The sequence below is a fragment of the Herpailurus yagouaroundi genome, unplaced genomic scaffold (assembly GCF_014898765.1).
Source record: "Herpailurus yagouaroundi ecotype Mexico unplaced genomic scaffold, PumYag 208, whole genome shotgun sequence".
Classification (NCBI taxonomy): domain Eukaryota; kingdom Metazoa; phylum Chordata; class Mammalia; order Carnivora; family Felidae; genus Herpailurus; species Herpailurus yagouaroundi.
This window is the reverse complement of record NW_024412439.1, coordinates 3,306,894-3,331,384: the sequence shown is the minus strand read 5'-3', so window position 1 is coordinate 3,331,384 and position 24,491 is coordinate 3,306,894. Positions and strand designations below refer to the sequence as shown.

General features: G+C 46.4%; 1 protein-coding gene across 1 annotated transcript; it reads left to right on the top strand.

Annotated features, from left to right (window-relative positions):
- Positions 1 to 2: 2 nt before the first annotated feature.
- On the top strand, positions 3 to 12,775 carry CENPV (centromere protein V; the record flags this gene model as incomplete). The annotated part of the gene is made up of 6 exons (XM_040452930.1): positions 3 to 130; positions 3,041 to 3,139; positions 4,484 to 4,553; positions 10,916 to 11,030; positions 11,953 to 12,042; positions 12,370 to 12,775. Coding segments are annotated over 6 exons (627 nt in total), but the record flags the coding sequence as incomplete, so codon positions are not given.
- Between the last annotated feature and the right edge of the window lie 11,716 nt (positions 12,776 to 24,491).

The window sequence follows — 24,491 nt, the reverse complement described above, 5'->3', positions numbered from 1 at the left end:
CGCCGCCCCCCCCCGCCTCGCCCGCTGCCTCGCTGCCCGACCTGGGCGACCAGCGGGAGCGCTGGGAGACGTTTCAGAAGCGACAGAGGCTCACCTTCGAGGGCGCCGCCAAGCTGCTGCTGGACACCTTGTGAGTGCGGCCGGGGCCGGGCGCGGGACCCGGCGCCACGCGGACGCCCTCAGCGCGAGAGCGGCTGGCGCGGGCCGGGGCAGGTTTTCAGCTCCGCGTCCTTTCCCGCACCGTGACCCACGCGTTCTCGGGTGCTAGCACCGGGCGCGTCTCTAAGTGGCGCGGCCGCGAGGCTTGGCTCGGGGCCGGCGTGCGGCCCTTGACGGGGCACTGCGTCCCGGAGCGTGAGAAGAGCCGCGCCGCGTCCTGGGACACAAAGGGTCTTTCCCGGGGACAGCCATCGTGCTCGGGACGTTGTCCCTCGTCTGGGCGCGCCGAGGGTGCGGGGGCCTTTCCCAGCGAGGAGACGATAAAGCCCACCACGACTTTGTGCTCCTCCCCGGGTCGCTTTTTATATTTGCGCACGTGTTTTTGGAGAGAGGGGGGCAGGGAGAGGCCAGCGGGTGGGCAGAAAAGCTGGAATAGTTTGGAACCAACCGGGAGGCGAGATCCCGTTATTGTTCCCGGCGCTCCCTGGGAGGGAGCGGAGTGCGGGGGAGGGGGTAATTGATCCCGAGAGAAGCGCGCGCGAAGAGATGCTCGGCATCCGGGACGGCTTCGCGGGTACCTAAGCGGAGGGAGGGGGCCTCGATGCCCCTGGGTGGCTCGCTCTCCTTCGCGCTCCCCCAGCGTTGCTCCAGCAGGAGAAGAACCCCCAGGACCTGAGACGGATGGGCCAGGGGAGGATTTCAGAGTGTCCGTGGTGTTAGAAACCAGCTATGAACTCCGGCAGCGGCTGCCGGAGCATCTGGATCCCTACCCCGTACGACAGTTGTGCTGCAGAGAACTATTTTAGCACCCTAATAATCTAGCTCCGTGTCCGTGATTTTATGAATTACGAAGAGCAGTCAAAACCACAGGAAAAACCAGGCCGACCTAACAATTGCATAACAACCCGAGGGTTACGCCTTTTCTTGATCAAAAAATGTTCTTTTGAACTTAATCCAGAAGAAAGTGGTTAGGGTGCGTCTTCTCGGAGGTGAAATATTTGGTTACCTGTGTGCTTCCCTTTCTGACTTATCATCTTGGACTGCAGGCTGAACATTTTTTTTTTTTTTACATTCGTCATTAAACATTTTTGAGCCCCTATGATGTGCTGCCCATTGCTAGGTGTAAGGGCTATAAAGACCCCATGAAATGTAAAACTCAAATTTGTAGTAAATTTTTACTTTAAAACAAACTTGATAAGTGGTCAAGAAAATGATTTTAAAATGTTGATAACAGACAAGGGAGCTCGTTTTGTTTTGTTTTTACCTGTCAGATTGGTTTGAGTGCATACGCTTATTTTAAAAACCCAAAACTCACTAAATTAACTTACATGCAAAAAGAATGCCTAACTCTGCACTGTTGTGAAAATATTATTGTATAGAAAGAAGTCTGCAGGAATCTATTGCATATAGTTAACTGTGGATGGCTCTGGGTAAGATTATAGGAGACTTTCTTTTTTTAACATTATCAAATGTTGTAACGTTTTAAAAATTTTTTTTTTACAATGAGCGTTATTTGTATGTGCAGAAAAGATTTTAAATACCAGTTCACTGATTCAACCTGTAAAGAAACGTGGAATAACCAAAAAAATGCAAAATACTGCATGTTGTTTTTCCTGTAATTATTGCTCAAGCAGGGACAGTGAAAGGTTTTCTCATTGCTGAGAAGTGTTCAGCCCTTTTGGAGTGCAATTTGATGTTACTTATCAAGCTTAATAAAGTTCAGTTAAGGGCCTGGCTTATATATGTTTTAAAAGGATTAAAATAGCATGTCATATGGGGCGCCTGGGTAACTCAGTTGGTTAAGTGTCTGACTCTTGGTTTCAGCTCAGGTCATGATCTCATGGTTGGTGGGTTCAAGCCCCACATGGGGCTCTGCTCTCACAGTATGGAGCCTGCTCAGAATTCTCTCTCTCACTGTCTCTCTGCCCTTCCCTCACTCGTGTGCTCTCTCTCTCTCAAAATAAATAAATAAACTTAAAAAGAATGTAATGTGTACATATAGCTCTGTAAAGAGTCCTGTATATGCAAGATACTGGTGGGGAATGTAGCAAACATTCCAGAATTCTTCTCAGAAGAAGCCTTTTCCCAACTACCAGATTCAGGTCCCCTCGTTTTACTTTTTCCCAGCGGCTTGTACTACCACAGTCCCTTAAATACTACTTGGGTCATTTCTTTGATGGCTGCCTAAGGTTGCCAGGGCCAGGAGCCTTGTCTGCTGTATCTCACTGTTCTCTCCCCGGTGTCTAGCTCATTAAAAAAAAAAAATACAAATAAAAAAAAAAATCCAGGTAGGTCTTTGACATGTAAATACACATGTTTGAGTGGGTGGGATCAGGATCCTCCACCCAAGTCCCATGGTGCGTATTATTGGAATGTTTTATTTTTGTGACCTAATAGAACATAAGAAATTTTTTAAACGAGAGGTCATTGAAAAGACCTTTATAAAAGGCCTTTCTTTTTTTTTTTTTTTAATTTTTTTTTTCAACGTTTGTTTATTTTTGGGACAGAGAGAGACAGAGCATGAACGGGCGAGGGGCAGAGAGAGAGGGAGACACAGAATCGGAAACAGGCTCCAGGCTCTGAGCCATCAGCCCAGAGCCCGATGCGGGGCTCGAACTCACGGACCGCGAGATCGTGACCTGGCTGAAGTTGGACGCTTAACCGACTGTGCCACCCAGGTGCCCCAAAAGGCCTTTCTTTTATAGCATTGCCAGTACCTCCTCAAGAGAAGACTTTTGTCCCATCCTGCTTCCTTCTTCCAACAAGGAGGGAGAGAGAGAGAGAGAGAGAAAGAGAGAGAGAAAGAAAGCGTGAGCTGTGCAATAAGGTCCTGCCTGACTGTCCAGAACTCCTTATCTTTCTGATTTTTTGTTTCCCGTAGCGAATACCAGGGCCTGGTGAAACACACCGGAGGCTGCCACTGTGGGGCGGTTCGTTTTGAAGTTTGGGCCTCGGCGGACTTGCACATCTTTGACTGCAAGTGAGTTTTCTCTTCCCGAGTTGCTGGCGGGGACTTGAGAGTTAAAACATCATCTGGGGAGTCAGGGTACCGGGGAGACAGCGTTGGCCACCAGCTCATTGCTGTTGGCCTCAGGTGATGGGTACGTAAGGGTTCTTTCTATTTTTTTTTTCCCTTTTGTATATACTAGACATTTTCGGTAATATATTTTTTTTAAACGTGGGGGGAAGCTAAAAATAACCGAGCCTGCTCTGTGAGAAAGAGAGAGAGAGAGAGCACACAAGCGAGCTCACTCCTACAGTACATTCCCCGGGTGACACAGAGCAGGGCCCTCCCGGCTTATGCCTCCCAGCATCACCCCTCAGACTGTACTGGTGGAGGGTTGACACGGAGCAGTTAGCTGGAGGCAGGTCAGGCTGGGCACGGAATGACAAGCCTTGGTTGGGCACAGTCCTCACAGGAGTCTAGAGGTGGGGGTAAGCGGGGGGATACGAGTGGAGGCTGTGCACACCTGGAAGCTTCCATGGGCCAGGCCCTCGGGCTCTGTTCTGGATGAGGCAGATGGTCCCAGCAGGATTCACGGAGGGCCCGCTTTGAGCACCTTCCCAGGCCAGTTGTCATAAAACAAAGGCACGACAGGCTGTGACTTCTGAACCAATAGTTAGCAGGCAACTAGTTGTTCAACGGGATCCGGTCCTTTTTTGCCCCCTCGATGGTGCAGTCCCTGAATCCCATAGGGATGATACATAAACACCACGGAATTAGTCACATGGAGAACCGACCAGGCTACTAGCAGTGGAGTCCAGATTGGAGAAGCAGCACCGTGGGGACAATCTGTTAGAGGATTCTATATGAAATTCGACCTTTTTCTCAAAGGCGGACGGAAAAGGGGGATTTAGATTTGATTCCGGAGATGGTCATTCCGAGGATTCATCCGACTCGAAGGCCAGGCTTTCTGTGATGGACAGATGAGGAAGCAGGAAACCCAAACCGCCTTGTCCGCTTTAGGTGTGGGGATCCTGGAGGCATAAGATGGTACCCATGCCTGACATTTGTTTTCTAAGTGTTTCTAGAATCCAGCAGTTCCCTTCACTGTAATAGGGTGTGTGTGTGGGGGTTGTGTGGGAGGGTAGGCAGCAGGAATGTGGTCGTGATGGTCTGGTTTTCCGAGGGGTATGCAGCTTTGACCGCTGAGCCGAGACCCCCGGTGGCCCGTCCATCTGCGTGAGCTCCCCTTTCCCTGCACGGTGCTGACAGGGGCTTCACCTCTGGGGACATACTGGTGGGGGGGGGGGTGGTGCTTGGGCACTCGGAGGGCACAGGTGCTTGTTTCACAATCTGGGAACTGCTCTTTGTTTTTTGTAGCTGCAGCATTTGCAAGAAGAAACAGAATAGACACTTCATTGTCCCAGCTTCTCGCTTCAAGCTCCTGAAGGTTAGTGCTAAGAGCAGGTGGGAGGAGCCCCCGACTCCCGGCGGGTCCCCTGTGGAGTGCGAGACTCGGGGAGCACAGCAGGACCTCTTCAGGGGGCCTTCATTTTCTTTGTCACCCCAGGTTTCACGTGTATTTCTACAAGGCTATATTATTTTCCCCCTTGAGATTTTGGATGAAGGTTTGATGTGACTGTAGAAACATTAAAAATAGAATCAAAAGATAAATACGGTTACCCACATCCCATCAACCAAAGGTAACTTACTACTGTTACATTTGGGTATATATCCTCATGCATTATTTTCTATGTGGGTAAATACAACTAAATAATAATAATATTGTATATGTTATCAGAGTAGGATTTTATCTTTTTTTTCTGTTGTATAACCAACTTTTATCATTTCCCATGAAAAATATATGACTTAAAAACTTTAATGATGAATTAAAATTTCTGTTGAGGTATAGTGGATATATAACATTAGTTTTAGGAGTACATCATAATGATTCAATATTTGTATATATTGCAAAATGGTCAGCACAGTTAGTCTAGTTAACATCTGTCACCGCCCATACAGAATATTTTTTTTCTTCTGGTGAGGACTTTTTTTTTTTTAATTTTTTTAATGTTTTATTTATTTTTGAGAGAGAGAGAGACAGAGCATGAGCAGGGGAGGGGCAGAGAGAGAGGGAGACACAGAATCTGAAGCGGGCTCCAGGCTCCGAGCCGTCAGCACAGAGCCCGATGCAGGGCTCGAACTCACGGACCACGAGATCATGATCTGAGCTGAAGTCAGATGCTTAACCGACTGAGCCACCCAGGTGCCCCATCTTGTGATGAGGACTTTTAAGATTTCTTCTCTTAGCAGCTTTCAATTACACAGCAGCAGCATCGTTAACTATAGTCACCATGCTGTGCGTTACATTTCCAGGCCTATTTGTAAACAAAAGTTCGTAGCTTTTGATCTCCTTCGCCCATTTTGACCACCCACCCCCTTGCCTCTGCCAACCACCCGGCTGTTCTCTTAAGCTTAGTTTTTTGTTTTGTTTTTAAATTCTGCATGTAAATGGGATTATACAGTATTTGTCTTTCTCTGACTTATTTCAATTACCATAATTCCCTTAAGGTCCATCCATGCTGTCGCAAATGGCAAGATTTCATTCTTTTTAATGGCTGAATAGTATTCCATCGTGTGTGTGTGTTTGTCTGTGTGTGTGTGTCTGTACATCGTACCTCTTTATCCATTCACTCATCAGTGGACGCTTAGGTTGTTTCCATATTTTGGCTATTGTAAATAATGCAGCAATAAACATTAAAATGGTGAATTTTATGGTGTGTGAATTATATCCCAGTTTTCAAAATCAAGTGCATTTCCAATACAAATAATGGACATTAAGAAACAAATTGAGACCATCATACCATTTGAAGTAATGCAAAGAGGGGCGCCTGGGTGGCGCAGTCGGTTAAGCGTCCGACTTCAGCCAGGTCACGATCTCGCGGTCCGTGAGTTCGAGCCCCGCGTCAGGCTCTGGGCTGATGGCTCAGAGCCTGGAGCCTGTTTCCGATTCTGTGTCTCCCTCTCTCTCTGCCCCTCCCCCGTTCATGCTCTGTCTCTCTCTGTCCCAAAAATAAATAAACGTTGAAAAAAAAATTTAATAAAAAAAAAATGAAGTAATGCAAAGAAAGTTAAATACTTAGGTGTTCAGTTAACAAAATGCTTCCCTGATCTGTGTCCTGAATATCATAGAAGGTTGATGAAGTTATTGAGAAGAACTGGATAAGTGGACAGACACCATGTGTCTGTGGATGGCAACATAGTATTGATGTTCGTTCTCCCCACCCCGCCTGCCTGTAGGTTTAATGCAATTTCTGTCAAAACCCCAGGAGGGCTTTTGCAGACATAGGCAAGATTAACTATAAAATTTATTGGGAAACACACAGGCCCTAAAATACCTAAAACAATCTCCACAGAGAACAGTGAAGTGGAACAAAGTAACTCCTCTTGCCACGAAGGCTTATTGTGTAGACGTAGTCATCAAGGTAGTGTTACATGGTCAGAGATGTGGATCAATAGAAAGGAATAGAGGCTCAGAAGTAGACTCAGTGCCATATGCTCAAATGATTTTTCAAAGGCACTGTTGCCTTGTTGATTTTCTGTCCAAGTGATCTATCCATTGACATAAGTGGGGGCATGAAGGCCCCTCCTATGATTGTTATTACCATCCGTTTCTTTATGTCTGTGAATAGTTGCTTGATGAATTTAGGTGCTTTCATGTTGGGTCCATAGATATTTACAATTATTTACACTCCGTTGGATCGTTCCCTTTATCATTTTGTAGTGTCTTTGTCTCTTTGTTTTAAAATTTTTATTTTCTTAAATGTTTATGAGAGAGAGAGAGAGAGTGTGTGAGCATGAGCGGGGGAGGGGCAGGGAGAGAGAGGGAGACACAGAATCTGAAGCAGGCTCCTGGCAGAGCCCCACGTGGGGCTCGAACTCACAAACCGCGAGATCATGACCTGAGCTGAAGTTGGACACTTAACCGACTGAGCCACCCAGGCGCGCCCCGTCTCTTTGTTTTAAAGTCTGTTTTTTCTGATGGAAGTCTTGCTACTCCAGCTTTCTTTTTGCTTCCATTTGCATGGTAAATGTTTTTTTGTCCCTTCACTTTCCTTCTACGTGTGTCCTTAGGTCTGAAGTGAGTCTCTTGTAGGCAGCATGTTGATGGATCTTGCTGATCTAAACACTTCTTAACTTTACTGTTTTGGGGAACTCTTTTGTGCTGGGTGGAGGTTTTGAAAGGTACACAAGTAGGTCTTCCCTCCATTGTCCTTCAGCCCCTGAATCTCTCCCCCCACCCAGTCATTTCCTAATGTGTCTATACTGCCATTCCTGTATTTGCAGCATATTTTGTTATGTGAATGTACCATAAGCAGTTTCCTGTATTGGAACTTCTGGGTTGAGTGCAGTTTTCCCCTCAGTTAGAAACAACACTGTGATGAACCTCCCCGTGTAGAAATCTTTGGTAATTTAGCAATTCCTTTAGGATCAATTCTCTTAGAAATAAAATCTCTGGTCAAAGAATATAACCTTTTTAAAAAAGGCTTTGGCACACCGGTGCTAATACGGGGTGGGATGGGGATTCAGTTGCTCCCTCGGTTCCCGTTGCCCCTCCTGTGGTCTGACAGACTTCTCTGTGCTTTGGTGTAATACTGTGTTTCCATGTCTGTCTCCTTTATTAGGGGCTCCCAAGTGCCACCTTTTGTCAGCTTCCGGTCTTGTGGGCGTGGCATCGAACAGGCCCTCAGGGTCTGGGAGGAAAACCTGAGTGAATGAATGAATGAGTGATGGTCTTTCCTGGTTAGTGAGATTTTTAATCCCAGATGCTTGGGGCTTATTTGTCTCCTTTTCTTTGTTTGCCCCTTGATCCTTTGTGGGGGCGCCCGGGGGAGGAGGGGCACGCCCGGGCAGCACACTTCTCCGTCTTTCCCGTAAACCCGGAGAATGCCACTGTGCTCTCCTCGGAAGCCTGCTGGAGGCTGTGGCCCCAGTTCAGCTTCGTCCCTGAGCACCTGTGACAGATGGTTCCCGAAGGCGTCAGCAGGTACAGCCATTGGCTCTTGGGTCTTGGAATTGATACTTTTTTCCTCCTTAGGCCTGCTGCTCACTGCATTTTCCTGGTGCCCTAGAGCAACATACTCAGCCCCAGCCTGTGGAAGGAGTGATTTTCTGTTTGTTTGATTTTTAATTAAGTGCAAAACCTCTTCATTCAACAAGTATTTCTGGGACACCCCGCATGGCCCAGCACCGACCCACTGAAACCCAGCGGCCAACTCGACAGACAAGGCCCTTGTTCTCTTAGTTTATGTGTTTTAGGTGGGCAGACATATAAATAAGAAAAAGTCCAGTAAGGCCATGTGGAAAGTTAAAATAGAGCAATGTGATAGAAGGTTGCTGGGTGGCGAGTGTAGATCGCTTAGGGAAGGTCTGGCTGGGGTTTACATGGCGAAGACGTTGGGGGGGCCGGGGCTGGAAGAGTGTCCCAGGCAAAGGGAATGCTTGTCGCAGAGGGGCACGTGCTTGGCACGTCTAAGGAGCCGAACAGCGGCCAGACGGGTGCTCTGTGGGGTGCAGGTGAAGGAGCGGACCCAGATGGCATCAGGGACAGAAACGGGACCAGACAAGGAGACACTGTGAAGGCCGTGGAGGGTTTCGAGCAGGGTGGTGACAAGGCCCACTTGGACGATTTCAAAGCTCGCTTTGGCTGCTGTGTGGGGAATGGATTGTGAAGGGGTAAGCACGGAGACAGGGAGGCAGCCAGGAGGTTGCTGGGGGGGGGGGGGGGGCAAGGGAGAGGTGACGGGAGCTTGGATTGGGGTGGTAGTCATGGCGACAGAAGGAAAATAGATATTTGGGGTTTATTTCCGAGCGGTGGCTCTCAAGCTTCAGGGCGTGCAGGGTCAGCCAGAGGGCGTGTTAAAGGAGATGGCCATAGGGCTGGGAGGGGAGGCCCAAGAATTGACCTTTCTTGCGCCTGGGACCACACTCGGAGAGCCACCGCTTCAGGGGAAGGGTGAACGGGGTTAGACAAAGGGTGGACGTGGAGAAGGGGGAAAGAGGCATCCGAGTCACATCCACGCTGTGGGCCCCAAGCAGCAGCGCGGCGATGGCGAGGCCAGCTCCCGGGGGAGGAGCAGGCGTGCGAGAGCGCTGGCCACGGGGGTTCTTTCTCGGAAAAGTCCCAACTGAGGACGGGGTGGACGTTCACCGAGACGGAGATGGAAGTGGGCAGCTGGGTGCGCCGGTCTGGAGTTGACAGTGAGCGGAGTTGCCGCTGCTGAAGCATTGAACTGTGAGACTGGGTCGCCAACACTCAGAGGCTTGGGCGGAGGGGCCTGAGAAGGATGGCCACCGGGGACGGAGGAAAGTCTGTCGAGTGTGGTGTCCTCAGACAACCGGTTTCACAACAGAAGGACTGGTACCGAGAGGTCAGGTTAAGAGGAGCACGTTGGGAGGAGGGGCGCCTGGGCGGCTCAGTGGGTTAAGCGGCCGACTGTTGGTTTCAGCGCCGGCCGTGATCTCACGGTTTGTGGGTTCGAGCCCCGCGTCGGGCTCTGTGCTGACGGCTCGGAGCCCGGAGCCTGCTTCGGATTCTGTGTCTCCTCTCTCTCTGCCCCTCCCGTGCTCGTGGTCTGTCTGGCTCTGTCTGTCTCTCCAAAATAAACATTAAAAGAAAACAACAGAAATGGTCAAATAAATACATACATACACACACAAACAAATAGGGTAATAAAATGGAAATGATAAGCTACTACACAAGTTATTTCATACCTCGTTTCTCAATTAATGTTCAACCTTGGAGTTTGTTCCATGTTAGTATTTGGAAGTAGAACTGTCTCCCTCTTTCTAAAAGTTGCAGTGTCCCCGTTTCATGGGTGTCCATCATTGCTGTGACCAGTGTTCTGTTGGCGGCCGTTTTCTGTTTTTCCAGTTATCTGTAGCCTTGTTTTCAACAGTGCTGTAGTATCTGCGTACGTACCGTTGGATGGACGTGGAATTTTGATGGCAGGATAAAGTTCTAGAAGTGGAATTTCTGTGCTAAAGGATGTGTTTTTCAATTTTGGTAGTTGTTGCCAAATTTTAACAATTTACGTCCCCATGGCTGGTATGTGACAGCGCGTGTACCAAGTTAACCAACTTTTATTTTGGCCCACCTGCCAGTGACAAAAATAACCTTGCAGTTTATGAGCGCGAATATCATTTCATAGGTGGCAGAGTGATTTGCTTTCCCTTTTCTCTGTTTGCCCAGTTTCGTGTCCTGCCCAGTTTCCCGTTTGTATTATCCATTAAGGAAATTGGCCCTTTGACCGTGATGTCTGGCAAATATTCTTTTCCTAGTTTGTCCTTAGTAGGTGAACTCCAGTAAAATCAACACTTGTCTTAAGATCTCGAGCAGTGCTGTTTGGGGACAGGGAGAGCCAGTCTCTGGGGTGAGCCTTTTAGGCCTGGAAGGCAGGCATTTTCTCTTCCTGACATTGACGGGACGTGCTGTGTTGCCGTGGATCCGGGACCGCTTGAGGCTGAGTTGTTCGGCAACGCACTTGACAAAGAGAAGCCGTGAGCTGCCACGCTCAGGGCTAACGTGTCTCTGGGCGGCGTAGGTGGGCCCTTGTCCCAGAGCCGCCTCCAGTCTCTGCGGGACATTGGACATGTCCTCATAATCCTGAAAGCCCTACAAAAGGGCTTCCCCCCACCCCCATTGAGCCTTTTAAAAGATTTAATTTTTTTTGATGACCAAAAAAACAAAACAAAACAAAAAAACCACCTCTTTGTAAAAGGAGAACATCTATTTTGCCTGTTCTTGCTTAGGGAGCAGAGAGTATAACCACATACACGTTCAACACGCACAAGGCGCAGCACACGTTCTGTAAGAGATGCGGCGTTCAGAGCTTTTACACTCCCCGCTCCAACCCTGGAGGCTTCGGTAAGTGAAGGTTATGGGCCGCCAGCCCAGGGCGGGGGTGGGGGTGGGAGGACACGGAGACGCGCCGTGTGGCTGCTCCAGGTCAACGCTGGCCTATTTGGCTTGCCTCTTGCTTGGCTGGGCCCTTCCACACGCGTCTTATGGAAGAACAGGGCTCTTTCAGCCAAGGTTCTTTTTTTTTTTTTTTTTTTTTTTTTTTTTTTTCTCAAACGATGGCATAGAAGGTTGGGTCTGGTCATTCGCCCAGAAACCTTCCTGGGCCGGCTCTGCCAGAGCTGCGTGTCGCTGGGGCTGACATTAAAGGGTGGACAGAGAAGAGGAGACAGGCCAGGGTTGGGGCCGGGGGGTGGGGAGGGGAGGGAATTTTAATACCCATGATGGTTAAGGGAGTGAAGGAGGCAAGAATGTGGAGGATTGATAATGCCATTTAAAAAATTACTCCGTTTGGGGCGCCTGGGTGGCTCAGTTGGTTCAGCGTCTGACTCCAGCTCTGTCTGTGAGTTCAAGCCCCACGTCGGGCTCTGTGCTGACAGCTCGGAGCCTGGAGCCTGGAGCCTGCTTCGGATTCTTTGCCTCCCTCCCTGCCCCTCCCCCACTCAACGTTTTGTCTTCAATCTCTCAAAAATAAATAAAAATGTTAAAAAATTGAAATACTCCGTTTGTTTCAAACACACACAGCAGAATCCCCAAGCCCCTCTTCAGGTGCAGTTAGGGTCTGAGGAGAGGAAGCAAGCTTGGGACACTTGTTCAGGATGACCGCAAATGCAGTGTGAGTTGAGTGGGAAGCAGCAGGTGTTCCTTGGGATCTGGTGCCCTCCAGAGCTGTGGTGGGGCCGCTGTGACCGTGGCGGGGTTTTGTGCCTTATGGCTGGGGGCGGGGTGTGACAGCACCCTTGTCCTCCCCGCCCCATTTGTTCACCAGCTCCCGTTTGTTCCTCATCTGTCTCGTGGAGAGGCCTTCCTGCCTGCCTTAATCAAGAAAGGCTTTCGGAAGGTACAAGATCCTATAAAGGTGGGCAGGTGTTTAATGCTTAGGAAGTTCTGTCTAAACCCTGGAAGAGGCCTGTGGATTCTTCAGGCTGCCAGTCAGATGGTTCTAGGCTTGAATCTTTGTACTCTCGGCGTGGCACTGAATGGTATCCAACCTTGGCATCCCTGGTTTAGGAAGTCTGGCCCCCATCTGAGAGGTGAGGAAAGCAAAGCTTTACCAGCGTGTCGCTGTTGGTACACGGATCGGCGGTACGGCGACGCTTGTGGGTGTGGGTTTGTCCAAGAGCCAGCACAGTACCTGCTGTCATTCACACCTGGGACCTTGCTTTTTCTGTGTCACCTCCCCTAGGAATCGCCCCCCATTGCCTAGATGAGGGCACCGTGCGGAGTGTGGTCATTGAGGAATTCAATGGCACCGATTGGGAAAAGGCCATGAAGCAGCACAAGACCATCAAGAACATGTCTAAAGAGTGAGCTCCTGCTTCGCCCTTCCTGAAAAGGAGGAACGACAGGGGCCAGCAGCTTTGCTGTCCCCGCTGCACCTCGGTGGTGCTCGTGAATGTGGCTGACTGGGGCCACCGGCTCCGTTGGCCAGCGGCCATCTGGATGTTCGCAGTTCGCTCCAGCTACCAGTTTCTTTAGGCAGCTCTTTGTCCTTCCTCAGCCCAGATTTTGATGTAGGCTAGTTGGTATCCTTTCTCTTCTCAACTTTTGTGTGATCTTTTAGAAAAATAAATATTTTTAACATGAAAGCAGTTGCCGCGGTTTATCATTGTCTTTGCACTTTGATTTTGCTTCTGAGGCCAGTCATTTAATAGCTGATTGATTGATTGATTATTTTAGAAGGGGGGAGGGGCAGAAGGAGAGAGAGAATCTTTTTTTTTTTTCCTTAAATTTATTTATTTATTTGAGAGAGAGACAGCACAAATGGGGAAGGGGCAGAGAGAGGGGGGGAGAGAGAGAATCCCAAGCAGGCTCCACCCTGCCAGTGCAGTGTGATGGGCTCAAACTCATGAAACCACAAGATCATGACCTGAGCTGAAACCAAGAGTTGAATGCTCAACCAACTGAGCCACTGAGGCACCCCTGATTTCTTTTTTTTTTTTTAATTGGAGTAAAATACCCATAACATGAAATCGAACATCTTAATCATTTTCAAGTGTCCAGTTTAGCAGTGTTAAGTCCATTCACGTTGTTGTGCAACCAATTTCTAGACCTTTTCATCTGGCAAAACTGAATCTCTGTACACATTAAAGAACAACTTTGAGTCTCTCTCTCTCTATATATGTATGTGTTTGTGTATACACATACATATATACACACACACACACATATATATATTATTGTTTATTTACAACTTTTTTAAATGTTTATTTCTGAGAGAGAGAGAGACCATGCGAGCAGGGTAGGGGCAGAGAGAGAGGGAGACACAGAATCCAAAGCAGGCTCCAGGCTCTGAGTTGTCAGCACAGAGCCTGACCTGGGGCTTGAACTCACGAGCTGTGAGATCATGACCTGAGCTGAAACCGGATGCCCAACCGAGTGAGCCACCCAGGTGCCCCTATTTACAATTTCTTAAATGCTTATGTTTGAAAGAGCATGAGTGGGGTGGGGGGCAGAGATAGAGGGGGACAAAGGATCTGAAGCAGTCTCTGTCCTGACAGCACAGAGCTCAGTGTGGGGCTCGAACTCACAAACTGTGAGATATGACCTGAGCCAAAGTTGGACGCTTAACCGACTGAGCCACCCAGGCACCCTGAGTCTGTATTTTTTTTTTAAACGTTTATTTATTATTGAGAGACATCGCTTCTCAGCCTTTTGGCTAAGATCAAGTGTATTATTGAGAGACACACACAGAGCGTGAGCAGGGGAGGGGTAGAGACAGGGGGAGACACAGAATCCGAAGTAGGCTCCAGGCGCCGAGCTGTCAGCACAGAGCCCGACGCGGGGCTCGAACTCACAAACCGCAAGATCATGACCTGAGCCGAAGTCGGTCACTTAACCAACTAAGCCACCCAGGCACCCCAACTGAGTCTGTATTTTTAAATGAGGCAACATTTAGGAAGGTAGAATGGAAAAGTAACTGTGTGAACAGAGGTAGGGACCCAGAGTGGACTAGAGGCTTCCAATGGGAGGAAGTAATAGAAGGAATCAGAAAAACATGTTGGAAGCCAGCCTGTGGACAGTGTTGGATATTAAGCTCAGGAATTTGGCCTTTATTTTATTGTCATTGGGAACCCCCAAACAGCTTTGAACAGGATGAGTAATGCCTGGCCCGTTACGGAGTCTCTTGACTGGTTCCCCTGTCCCCCGACCCGCCTCGCTTCGCATTGCTGCTTGTTGTAATCAGATCAACTTCCCTAGAGCATTCCTTTCGTTACCAAATCCTGAGTATATTCATAACGGCACATGCTTAATAAACATTTGCTCTTTGTCTAGGGAGATTAATCATGAAGTGACTCGTGAGGGAGACTAGACCGGGAGAAGGAACAGGGAGAGGAAATGCAGAGGGACTGGTGTTCCGTAGGCTCACCACCTCTTCCAGGCTGGCGGACAGCATGTTCACTGTAAGGCTGGAAGGCGCTGGTAAGAAATTACACAGGTAAAACATGAGTGCCTGATCTACCCTTCCTATTGCAATGTTATATAGAAACATAATTTTGTGTATCCTGGAAAACATCAGTGGCGCCACACTGCACCTTTTCTGCAGCTTGCATTTTTAAGGATATCTTGACCTCTTCATATCAATATACATATCCTCATTATTGACTGTGACATAGAATTGCACAGAAGGGGGGCGCCTGGGTGGCTCAGTGGGTTAAGCAACTGACTTCGGCTCAGGTCATGATCTCGCGGTCCGTGAGTTCGAGCCCCGCGTCGGGGTCTGTGCTGACAGCTCAGAGCCTGGAACCTGCTTCGGATTGTGTCTCTCTCTCCCACTCACGCTCTGTTTCTCTCTCTTTCTCTGTCTCTCAAAAATTAAAAAAGCATCAAAAATATTAATAGTAGGGGCGCCTGGATGGCGCAGTCGGTTAAGCGTCCGACTTCAGCCAGGTCACGATGTCGCGGTCCGTGAGTTCGAGCCCCGCGTCGGGCTCTGGGCTGATGGCTCAGAGCCTGGACCCTGTTTCCGATTCTGTGTCTCCCTCTCTCTCTGCCCCTCGCCTGTTCATGCTCTGTCTCTCTCTGTCCCAAAAAAATAAATAAACGTTAAAAAAAATTAAAAAAAATATTAATAGTAAAAAGAATTGCACAGAATGGATATTGTTTATTTAACCTTTTTTTTTTTCATGGAAAGTTGGGTTTTCCGCTTTTCCTTTGGTGAGTATTGGCAATAAACATCCTTTTCCGTGCATCTTTCTATATTTGTGTATTTGAGGATCTTTGTTGTCTATGTTATGCGTTCAATAGAGGAAGGAAATGGTTCTAGAGACTGCAAGAACTTGCCATTGCAGATCACTAGAATTCTTTCCTTTATGACCTTGCCTCTTCCAAACGCCTCAGACCTTTTCCCACGTGCACTTCATTAGATCACATGTTATTCAGGTTTTAATTACTGTCGACTCCACTTCCATGTGGATTTTTCTTATAATATCAGCATGGGACGGGAGCCCCACTGGCAGGGGTGAGAACGGCACGGGGGGTACACGCAGGATTCGGCCTTGACCGTGACCAAGACCAAGAGCTCTGATCAAACTAGAGCTCTATTTTTGTTCCCCAACCTCTTGTGGTCCCAAGAACATAAACATTCTCTAGTTCTGGTGACTGTTCCATCCCGTTCTGTCTTGTCTCTCCATAAGGTTTGACACAAGGGTCACTTTTCACAGAATTCACTGACCTTACGCCCTGATGCTTTTTACCACCAACAGACGAGATAGGTGGTGTCCAGGGTAAGGTAAGTACCCTCCAGAAAATGCTCTGTTGGTATGTGGGAAGAAGATGTTGGGATTTTAACGTATCCTTTTAAAATTTATTTTCTGTGGATGTTTTAGAATATATATATTAGCACTCAAACATACATTATGTTATTATTAAGGGGTGCCTCGGTGGCTCAGTCAGGTCATGATCTCAGGTCATGATCTGAGGGTCAGATCTGATTCTTTGGCTCAGGTCATGATCTCAGGGTCATGGGCTGGAGCCCCCATCAAGCTCTGTCCTGGGCATGGGGCCAAGAATCCATGTTTTGGATTCTTTCTCTTCCTCTGCCCGTCCCCCTCATTCACGCATACTCTCTCTCATATATATATATATATATTTTTTCACCTGAATATGTATGTATATATATGGTTGAAAAATCATAGTTAGGAGATCACTGCTGTATTTCCCCCTAATCAGCGCTACCCATCAAACATCTATCTATCCATGGTTGTAGCAGTTTCTATTTCTTTTATTTTTTTTTAAGTTTATGTATTTACTTTGAGAGAGACAGAGACAGCATGGGGGGGTGGGGAGGAGCAGAGAGGAAGGGGGAGAGAGAATCCCAAGCAGGCTCCACATTGCCAGTGCAGAGCCTGACCCGTGAGAGCCCCTGCCATGCAAGATCATGACCTGAGCAGAAACCAAGAGTCAAATTCTTAACCGACTGAGCCCCACTGGTGCCTCCCAGTTTCTAGTTCTTGAGAATAAATGCATACACATGGAATTGCAGAGTCCAGGGATATGTACATATGCAAGTTTTTTGATATATCGATTTCCAGAAGGTTCCACTATCTTGTGTTTCCTCCAGCAGCATATATGTGTTCATACCCTCACCTACAGAACACTAGGCGTTATTATTTATAGAAATCTTTGCAAATTAGATACATGAAAAGTGACATTTTCTTTTAATTTTTATTTCTTGGGGCACCTTCAGCTCAGGTCATGGTCTCACAGCTTGTGGATTCGAGCCCCGCATTGGGCTCTGTGCTGACAGCTCAGAGCCTGGAGCCTGCTTCGGATTCTGTGTCTCCCTCTCCCTCTGCCCCTCCCCTGCTCACGCTCTGTCTCTCTCTTTCTCAAAAATAAATAAACATTAAAAACATTAATTTGTATTTATTATTACTGTGATTTATTTTTTTCCCATTTATTGTGTGTGTGAAAGAGAGAGAGAGAGAAATACCTATTCATGTCATCTGCAGTCTTCATCTTCCTCACTGGAAACCCCTCCCACCCTATTCCAATCGGCACCTTTAGTGAAAAATGGACTTTCATTCTTGCTTTAATTTGCATGCTCTGGCTACTGCTTAGGCTAAAGAGTTGTTTATTGGCCATTTGGATTCGCCTGCTAATAACATTTAAAACTTTTTTGTTGTGGGGGCACCTGGGTGCTCAGTTGGTTAAGCGTCAAGCTCTTGATTTCAGCTCAGGTCATGATCTCATGATTTGTGAGGTCGAGCCATGTGTTAGGCTCTGTGCTGACAGCTGCAGAGCCTGATTAAGATTCTCTCTCTCTCTGCCCCTCCCCCATGCTCTCTCGCTCTCTCTCAAAAATAAATAAATATTAAAAATAAATACATAAAATTCTTGTTGTGAAATATCTGTCTTTTCCTTTACATAGTTTCCAGCCTGGCTTGATAAAGAACTGCCCTGCTCCAAGGTATATGTGCATTTAGTCTCCCAAATTTCCCAAATGATATGTATATATATGATATGATACATATATATATATATAGATAGATATAGATATAGATATAGATAATTTTCTTTTGAGAGAGAGAGAGGGAGAGAGAGCAGAGGCACAGAGAAAGAAAGAGAATTCCAAGCAAGCCCCACGCCCAGTGCCCAGCACGGAGCATGATGTGGGGCTCAACCATGACCCTATGATCATGACCTGAGCCGAAATCGGGTTGGATGCTGAACCGACTGAGCCATGCAGGTGCTCTCTATAAACAACATTGTTTCGATTTTTGCATGTAAATCTATAATTCATCTAGAATATATTTTTGTATTTGGTATAAGGTAGGGAGCTTTTATTTTCTTCCAAATGCCTGACCAACCATACACATTTATAAAATCCTTTCTCGCTGAATTAAAATGTCAACGTCATAGAGTGATTCTCATATAATTTGGATCTATGTCCAGATTTTTTCTTCTGTTCAACATTGGTTTACTCCTTCACCTCTATATCTTTTGATTGCAGTGGGTTTGTATGTTTTAATATATAGAAATGCAGGTCTCATATTTCTTTCCCTTTTAATATTTATATTTTGGCTATCCTTGGACATTTTTGCATCTAATATACTTTTCAGATAATTTTGTTGAGGCCCAGAGAGAACCCAGTAAGATTCTGACTGCAACTATATTAACTTTTTATATTAACTTTGTAAGAAGGGAATTTATACATATGTATATAACATGTAAACATATAGATTTCTAAATTAAAACTTACATGTACTACATATGTTTGGTGTCCAATTTATTTATTCACTTTGTACAGAGTTTTGTATCCGTTTAGCGGGGAATGTGGTACAGCTCCCCGTTTTTTCAGGTCCTGCAGTAAACTTGTTTTAACTTTTTAAAACTGTATATTCGATAGAAAAGCAGGAAGCACTAACATTTGGTTAAAACATGAATGATTTCTTTTAATTTTGTTTTTTTTTAGTTTATTTATTTTGAAAGAGAGAGAGCGGGGGAGGGGCAGAGAGAGTCCAAGCAGGCTCCTGAGCCTGACGTGGAGCTTGATCCCGTGAACCGTGAGATCACGACCTGAGCCGAAACCAAGAGTCTGACGCTCAACCAACTGAGCCACCCAGGCGCCACTATGAATAAGATTTCTATTCTAGCATTTTGTATTTACTAGGCTGGCAGGTCAGACAGAGAGTATCACCGGGTTCACAGAGTGATGTATCCTTAGAGTGAACTAGGACATTTTACTGTAATCTCTTTTTCACACTATTTCTTGAGTTGCGACATAATTCATATACCGTAACATTCACTCTTTTTAACTCCTAGGTTTGAGTATATTCACAAGGTTGTCCAACCTTCACCACTATCATTTCCAGACATTTCCTCACCTCGCGTGCATTAGCAACCACTCCTTTCCTGTACCCCCAAGCCTTGGAAACCACTAATCTACTTTCTGTCACTATGAATTTGCCGATTCTGGACATTTCATACAAATGGGACTCATACCATATGTGGCCTTTTTTTGTCTGGCTTCTTTCACTTAGCATAATGGCTTCAAAGTTCATCCTCACTGTGTCCGGACTTCATTTCTTTTTATGGCTGAATAATAAACAGAATGCCATATTTTGTTTATCTCTTCGTCAGTTGATGGGACATTTGAGTTTTATGAATGAGGCTACTCTAAACAATCGTTTACAAGTTTTCATGTGAACATATTTTTAGTTCTCTTGGATATAGACCTAGGAGTGCCATTGCTGGGTCCTCTAGGAAATCTTGAAGTTACTAAGGAATTGTGAAACTGTTTTCCACAGTAGCTACACCATTTTACATTCCCATCAGAAATGAGAGTTCCAATAGCTCCCTATGCTCACCAACACTTGTTATTTAGTGTTCGTTGGTCTGTTTTAATCATAGCCCTCCTGGTGGATATGACGTAGCATCTCATTGTGGGTTGTTGTTTTTTTTAATTTTTTAAAATGTTTATTCTTTTTTTTTTTTTTTTTGAGAGAGAGAGTGTGTGGGGGAAGGGCAGAGAGAAAGGGAGACAGAGAACCTGAAGTAGGCTCTGCACTGTCAGTGCAAAGCCCAACATGAGGCTCAAACCTATGAACTGTGAGATCATGACCTGAGCTGAATTCAGACACTCAACCAACTGAGCCACCCAGGTGCCCCTCATTGTGTTTTTTATTTGCATTTTCTTCACGACTAATGATGTTTTTGTGATTGTTGGCCATTTGGATATCTTCTTGAAGAAATGTATATTCAAATCTTTTGCCTGTTTTTTACTTAGGTTGTCTTGTTGTTGAATTGTAAGAGCTCTTTATATATTCTGGATACTAGACCCTAATCAGATATATGATTTGCAAAACATTTTTCTCATTACATTTTCTTGGTAATGTCCTTTGAAGCACAAAGTTTTCTGTTTTTTGTTTTGCTTGTGCTTTTGGTTTCATATTTCAGAAACCACTGGGGTGCCTGGGTGGTTCAGTCGGTTAAGCGTCTGACTTCCGTTCAGGTCATGATCTCGTGGTCCATGGGTTCGAGCCCTGCGTCAGGCTCTGTGCTGACAGCTCAGAGCCTGGAGCCTGCTTCGGATTCTGTGTCTCCCTCTCTCTCTGCCCCTCCCCTGCTCGTGCTCTGTCTCTCTCTCTCTCTCTAAAATAAATAAAACATTTAAAAATTAAAAAAAAAAATAGCAGCAGGGGTGCTTGGGTGACCCAGTCCGTTAAGCATCTGACTCTTGGTTTCGGCTCACATGATCTCACGGTTTGTGGGTTCAAGCCCCACATCGGGCTCTGTGCTGACAGCTCGGAGCCTGGAGCCTGCTTTGGATTCCGTGTCTCCCTCTCTCTGTGCCCCTCCCCTGCTAATGCTCTATTTCTCTCTCTCAAAAATAAATAAATGTTAAAAAAAAAAAGAAAGTTATTTAATTATACTTAAAAAAAATGTGGCCTGGAAAATCTACTTTGGGAAATGTATTAGGAATTTCTCAGGGGCTAATAAATAATTGGATTTTATAAATGTTTTATTACATAAGGAGTGAACGTTGATTTTATCTAAGTTCTTTACATTATCCAAATGCTGTGTCTTTACTATTTGCCAACCTCATTTGTCCAAATTCTGAAAGAATATTAAAGCCTTACGTTATTATTGTGTTTTTTTTAATTTTAAATGTTTTTATTTAGTTTTGAGAGAGACACAGAGCGAGCAGGGAGGGGCAGAGAGAGAGAGAGGGAGACACAGAATCCGAAGCAGACTTCAGGCTCTGACCTGTCAGCACAGAGCCCAGTGTGAGGCTTGAACCCATGAACTGTGAGATCATGACCTGAGCCAAAGTCGGATGCTCAACCGACTGAGCCACCCAGGCAGCCCAGTTTGTTTTTTTTTTTTAATATAAAGAACTTGGATTTCTGGGAGTTTATTTCATGTATCTGGCTGCTGTGATATTTGGTGCATATCTTCTCATGGAGTGAATCTAGTACTGTTCTAAAATATCCCCTGTTCTGGGTTTAACAATTTTTGACATTTGGATTTATGTTGTCTCCCTTTCTTTTTGTATGCCTTTGCTTGGCATCTGGTAGGTGGCTCATCCTCTTACGTTTAGCCTCTCCTTGTTACTTTTAGATGCTAGATTTTGTTTTCTCGGTTTTGTTAGGGAAATTAACCATTCTTTTTTGGGTTTTTTTTGGAAGTAACTGACACCTGATTTCATTCTTTTCGTATCATTTCCATTACATTTGTTACATTTTATGCTTCCTTTCCTCCCTTCCTTCTTTTCCTTAGTGCTGCAGGCTTTGAGGTTTCTCTTTGTTTCCTATTCTCCCCTTAGTTAATTGGGATTCTACACTTTTCAGGTGGTCACCTTGCCCAGGCTGAAAACGCAGAGGGAGCCCGTATTGGTCTCCATCTTCTTGCCCCGCAGCATGCCGCTTTTCCCCACCAGCCTCCCCTTGAGCCCCGGGGGAGGAGAGGGGGGGGGGCTTCACAATGCTTTTATCTCCCGCCCCCAGTTCGAAATTTACCATTTTGCAGCACACGTGTGTATCTTTGTGAAAAACAGAAGCTGGGTAGAACATGGGGAGCCCTGCTGATGCACCCACTCAAGTCTCTTTCTGATGATGTCAATTCTCCTTTATTATCCCCCATCTGTAACTGTTTCTCATTCTGGAAACTCCCCTTATTCACATGTTAGGACTCCTAGGTTTTTGTTTGTGTGTTTGTTTCCTTAGATGTATTTTTAAAGTCCCTTTTCCATCATGATTTCCTCTCCCCCCTCCCCCTGGGTTCTGAGGATGTACCCTGTACCTGACGTTCCACATCACTAATTTGGCCACTCCTGAGAAACACCTGTGTTTTGTCTGGGCCAGGGCCCCAGCTTTCACTGTTTTTTTTTTTTTGTTGTTGTTTGTTTAAATTTTTGTAAATGTTTATTGATTTTTGAAGGAGAGAGAGAGAGAGAGAGAGAGAGAGAGAGATGGAGTGTGAGCAGGGGCGGGGCAGAGAGAGAGAGACACACACAGAATCTGAAGCAGGCTCCCGGTTCTGAGCTGTCAGCACAGAGCCCGACTCGGGGCTTGAACTCACGGACCACGAGATCATGACCTGAGCCGAAGTCGGACGCCCAACCGACCGAGCCACCCAGGGTCCCCCCCATCCTTATTATTTTTAACAGTTTCACAGCATTCTGTTTTATTGGTATACCCACATTTCTTTAAGCAATCCTGAATCGATAGACATTTGGACTGGCTCAGTATTTGACTATTATAAAGTGTTACAGTGTCCATTCCTTACATCCCTCCTTTGCCACATGTAAATCTACAATGTAAACCATTGGAAGCAGAAATGCTGGGTCAGAGGGTATGTGACTTTACCTTCCACAGAGGCTGTACCATTAAGTGTCTGTCAGCAGTGTATTAGCCAGTTTTTCTTTAATGAATCATTTCCATACAAAATCCAGACTATCCTGGATACACACATTTTTTAAGAACTTCACATTATATCAAAAGTGTACTATAACATCATAACCATTCATAAACAACAAAATCCTTTAAAATGATAAATGTTCATTTTAATTTTTTTTCTACATTTATTTATTTTTGAAATACAGAGAGAGACAGTATGAGTAGGGGAGGGGAAGAGAGAGAGGAAGACACAGAATCAGAAGCAGGCTCCAGGTTCTGAGCTGTCAGCACAGAGCCCGATGTGGGGCTCAAACTCACGAACCGTGAGATCGTGACCTGAGCAGAAGTCAGAGGCTTAACCAACTGAGCCACCCAGGATCCCCGATAAATGTTCATTTTAGAAAGAGAAGCTTACTAATTAGAAATTCCCTTTTTTTTTTTCAAGCAAACTCTATACCCAACATGGGGCTTGAACTCACGATACCCCGAGATCAGGAGTCACACGGTCTACCCACTGAGCCAGCCAGGCATCCCAGTAATTACATTTTGGATATATATCTCTATATATCTCTGTCTCTCTCTCTCTTCAGCTTGAGCCAAAGTCCGATGCTTAACTGAGTCGCCCAGGCGCCCCAAGTAGGGGTATTTTATAAGCTCTTAACACATAATGAGACTCGCAGTCCAGAGAAGCTGGTTGAGTGCCTGTCTTGCCAGCAGTAGGACGGGAGGCAGCCTGGACCCCACACTCTAACCAGCATCAGTGGCTTACTTCTTGTCACGGTTTCATCGGGAGGCTATTAGGAGCTTTTGACAGATTTTAAGTAGACAGAAAACATAACCACACTTGCATTTAGATTCCAGCTTCGGGGCCTGATAGCCCTTTCGGTCCCTTTTGGCCCCTAGGAGGCATTCAAGAGAGCTCCAGTGAGCAGGTCTCTAACCTGTTGCTATGGAGACAGCAATTGCGGGCCTTCGGGCAGGCAAAGAGGCCACCCACTGGACAACGCACACCGAGAGCCTTTCTGTGTCGGGACTTGAACGCACATTCTAGTCCCTCTGCTTTACGCCTGCTTACTGTGTAGACCTCAGAACGCCAGCCGCTCATCTTTCCTGAGCCCCGACTGCATGCCGGACCCTTTCCATGCGTCTACCAGGCGTCATCTCCTCCGAGGTGGGTACCATTACGGTCCCCCATTTTGCAGAGGAGACAATGGAGGCAGAGAAAGGTCCAAACACCTTATCCGTGGTTATGCTGCTGGTAAGTCTGGCCTCACACCCAGGCTCACCAGCACGCGGAGCCCCAGCTCTTCACGGCTGCGCTTCCCTGCCTCAGGCCACCTCCCTGGACCAGTAGCTGGACTGTGGGAGTGGCTTCCAAGCCAGACGCCTCAGAGTCTTTTTGTTTGTAGCACAATTTTAAGACATCCGCTTTTTGGGGCACCAGGGTGGCTCAGTCGGTTAAGCGTCCGACTTGGGCTCAGGTCATGACCTCACGGTTTGTGAGTTCAAGCCCCACGTCAGACTCTGTGCTGGCAGCTTGGAGCCTGGAGCCCGCTTTGGATTCTGTGTCTCCCTCTCTCTCTGCTCCTCCCCCAGTCATGCTCTGTTTCTCTCTCTCCTTCAAAAATAAATAAAAATATTAAAAAAAAAAAAAAAGACATCCGCTTTTTGAGTGTTACAAAAAACAAAACACAAAACACAAAGAAAAAACAGTTCCAGATTTGTCTTCCTTTTTCTGGCTTTCCCCAGAAGCCTGGGAGCTGAGGTATTTGATTGTAAGCTCCTTCAGGGCAGGGCCCACATCATACCAGTCTCAGTATGAAATGCTGGGCACAGGGTTGGGGCCTTGGGAGCCCCAATTTAAGGACTGTGATGCTAAATGGAGAACTTCCTCTAAATTCAAATCTGACACATAGGCCACAACGTTAATCAAAGGAATTATGGTTGAACTAGTTCAATAAAGACT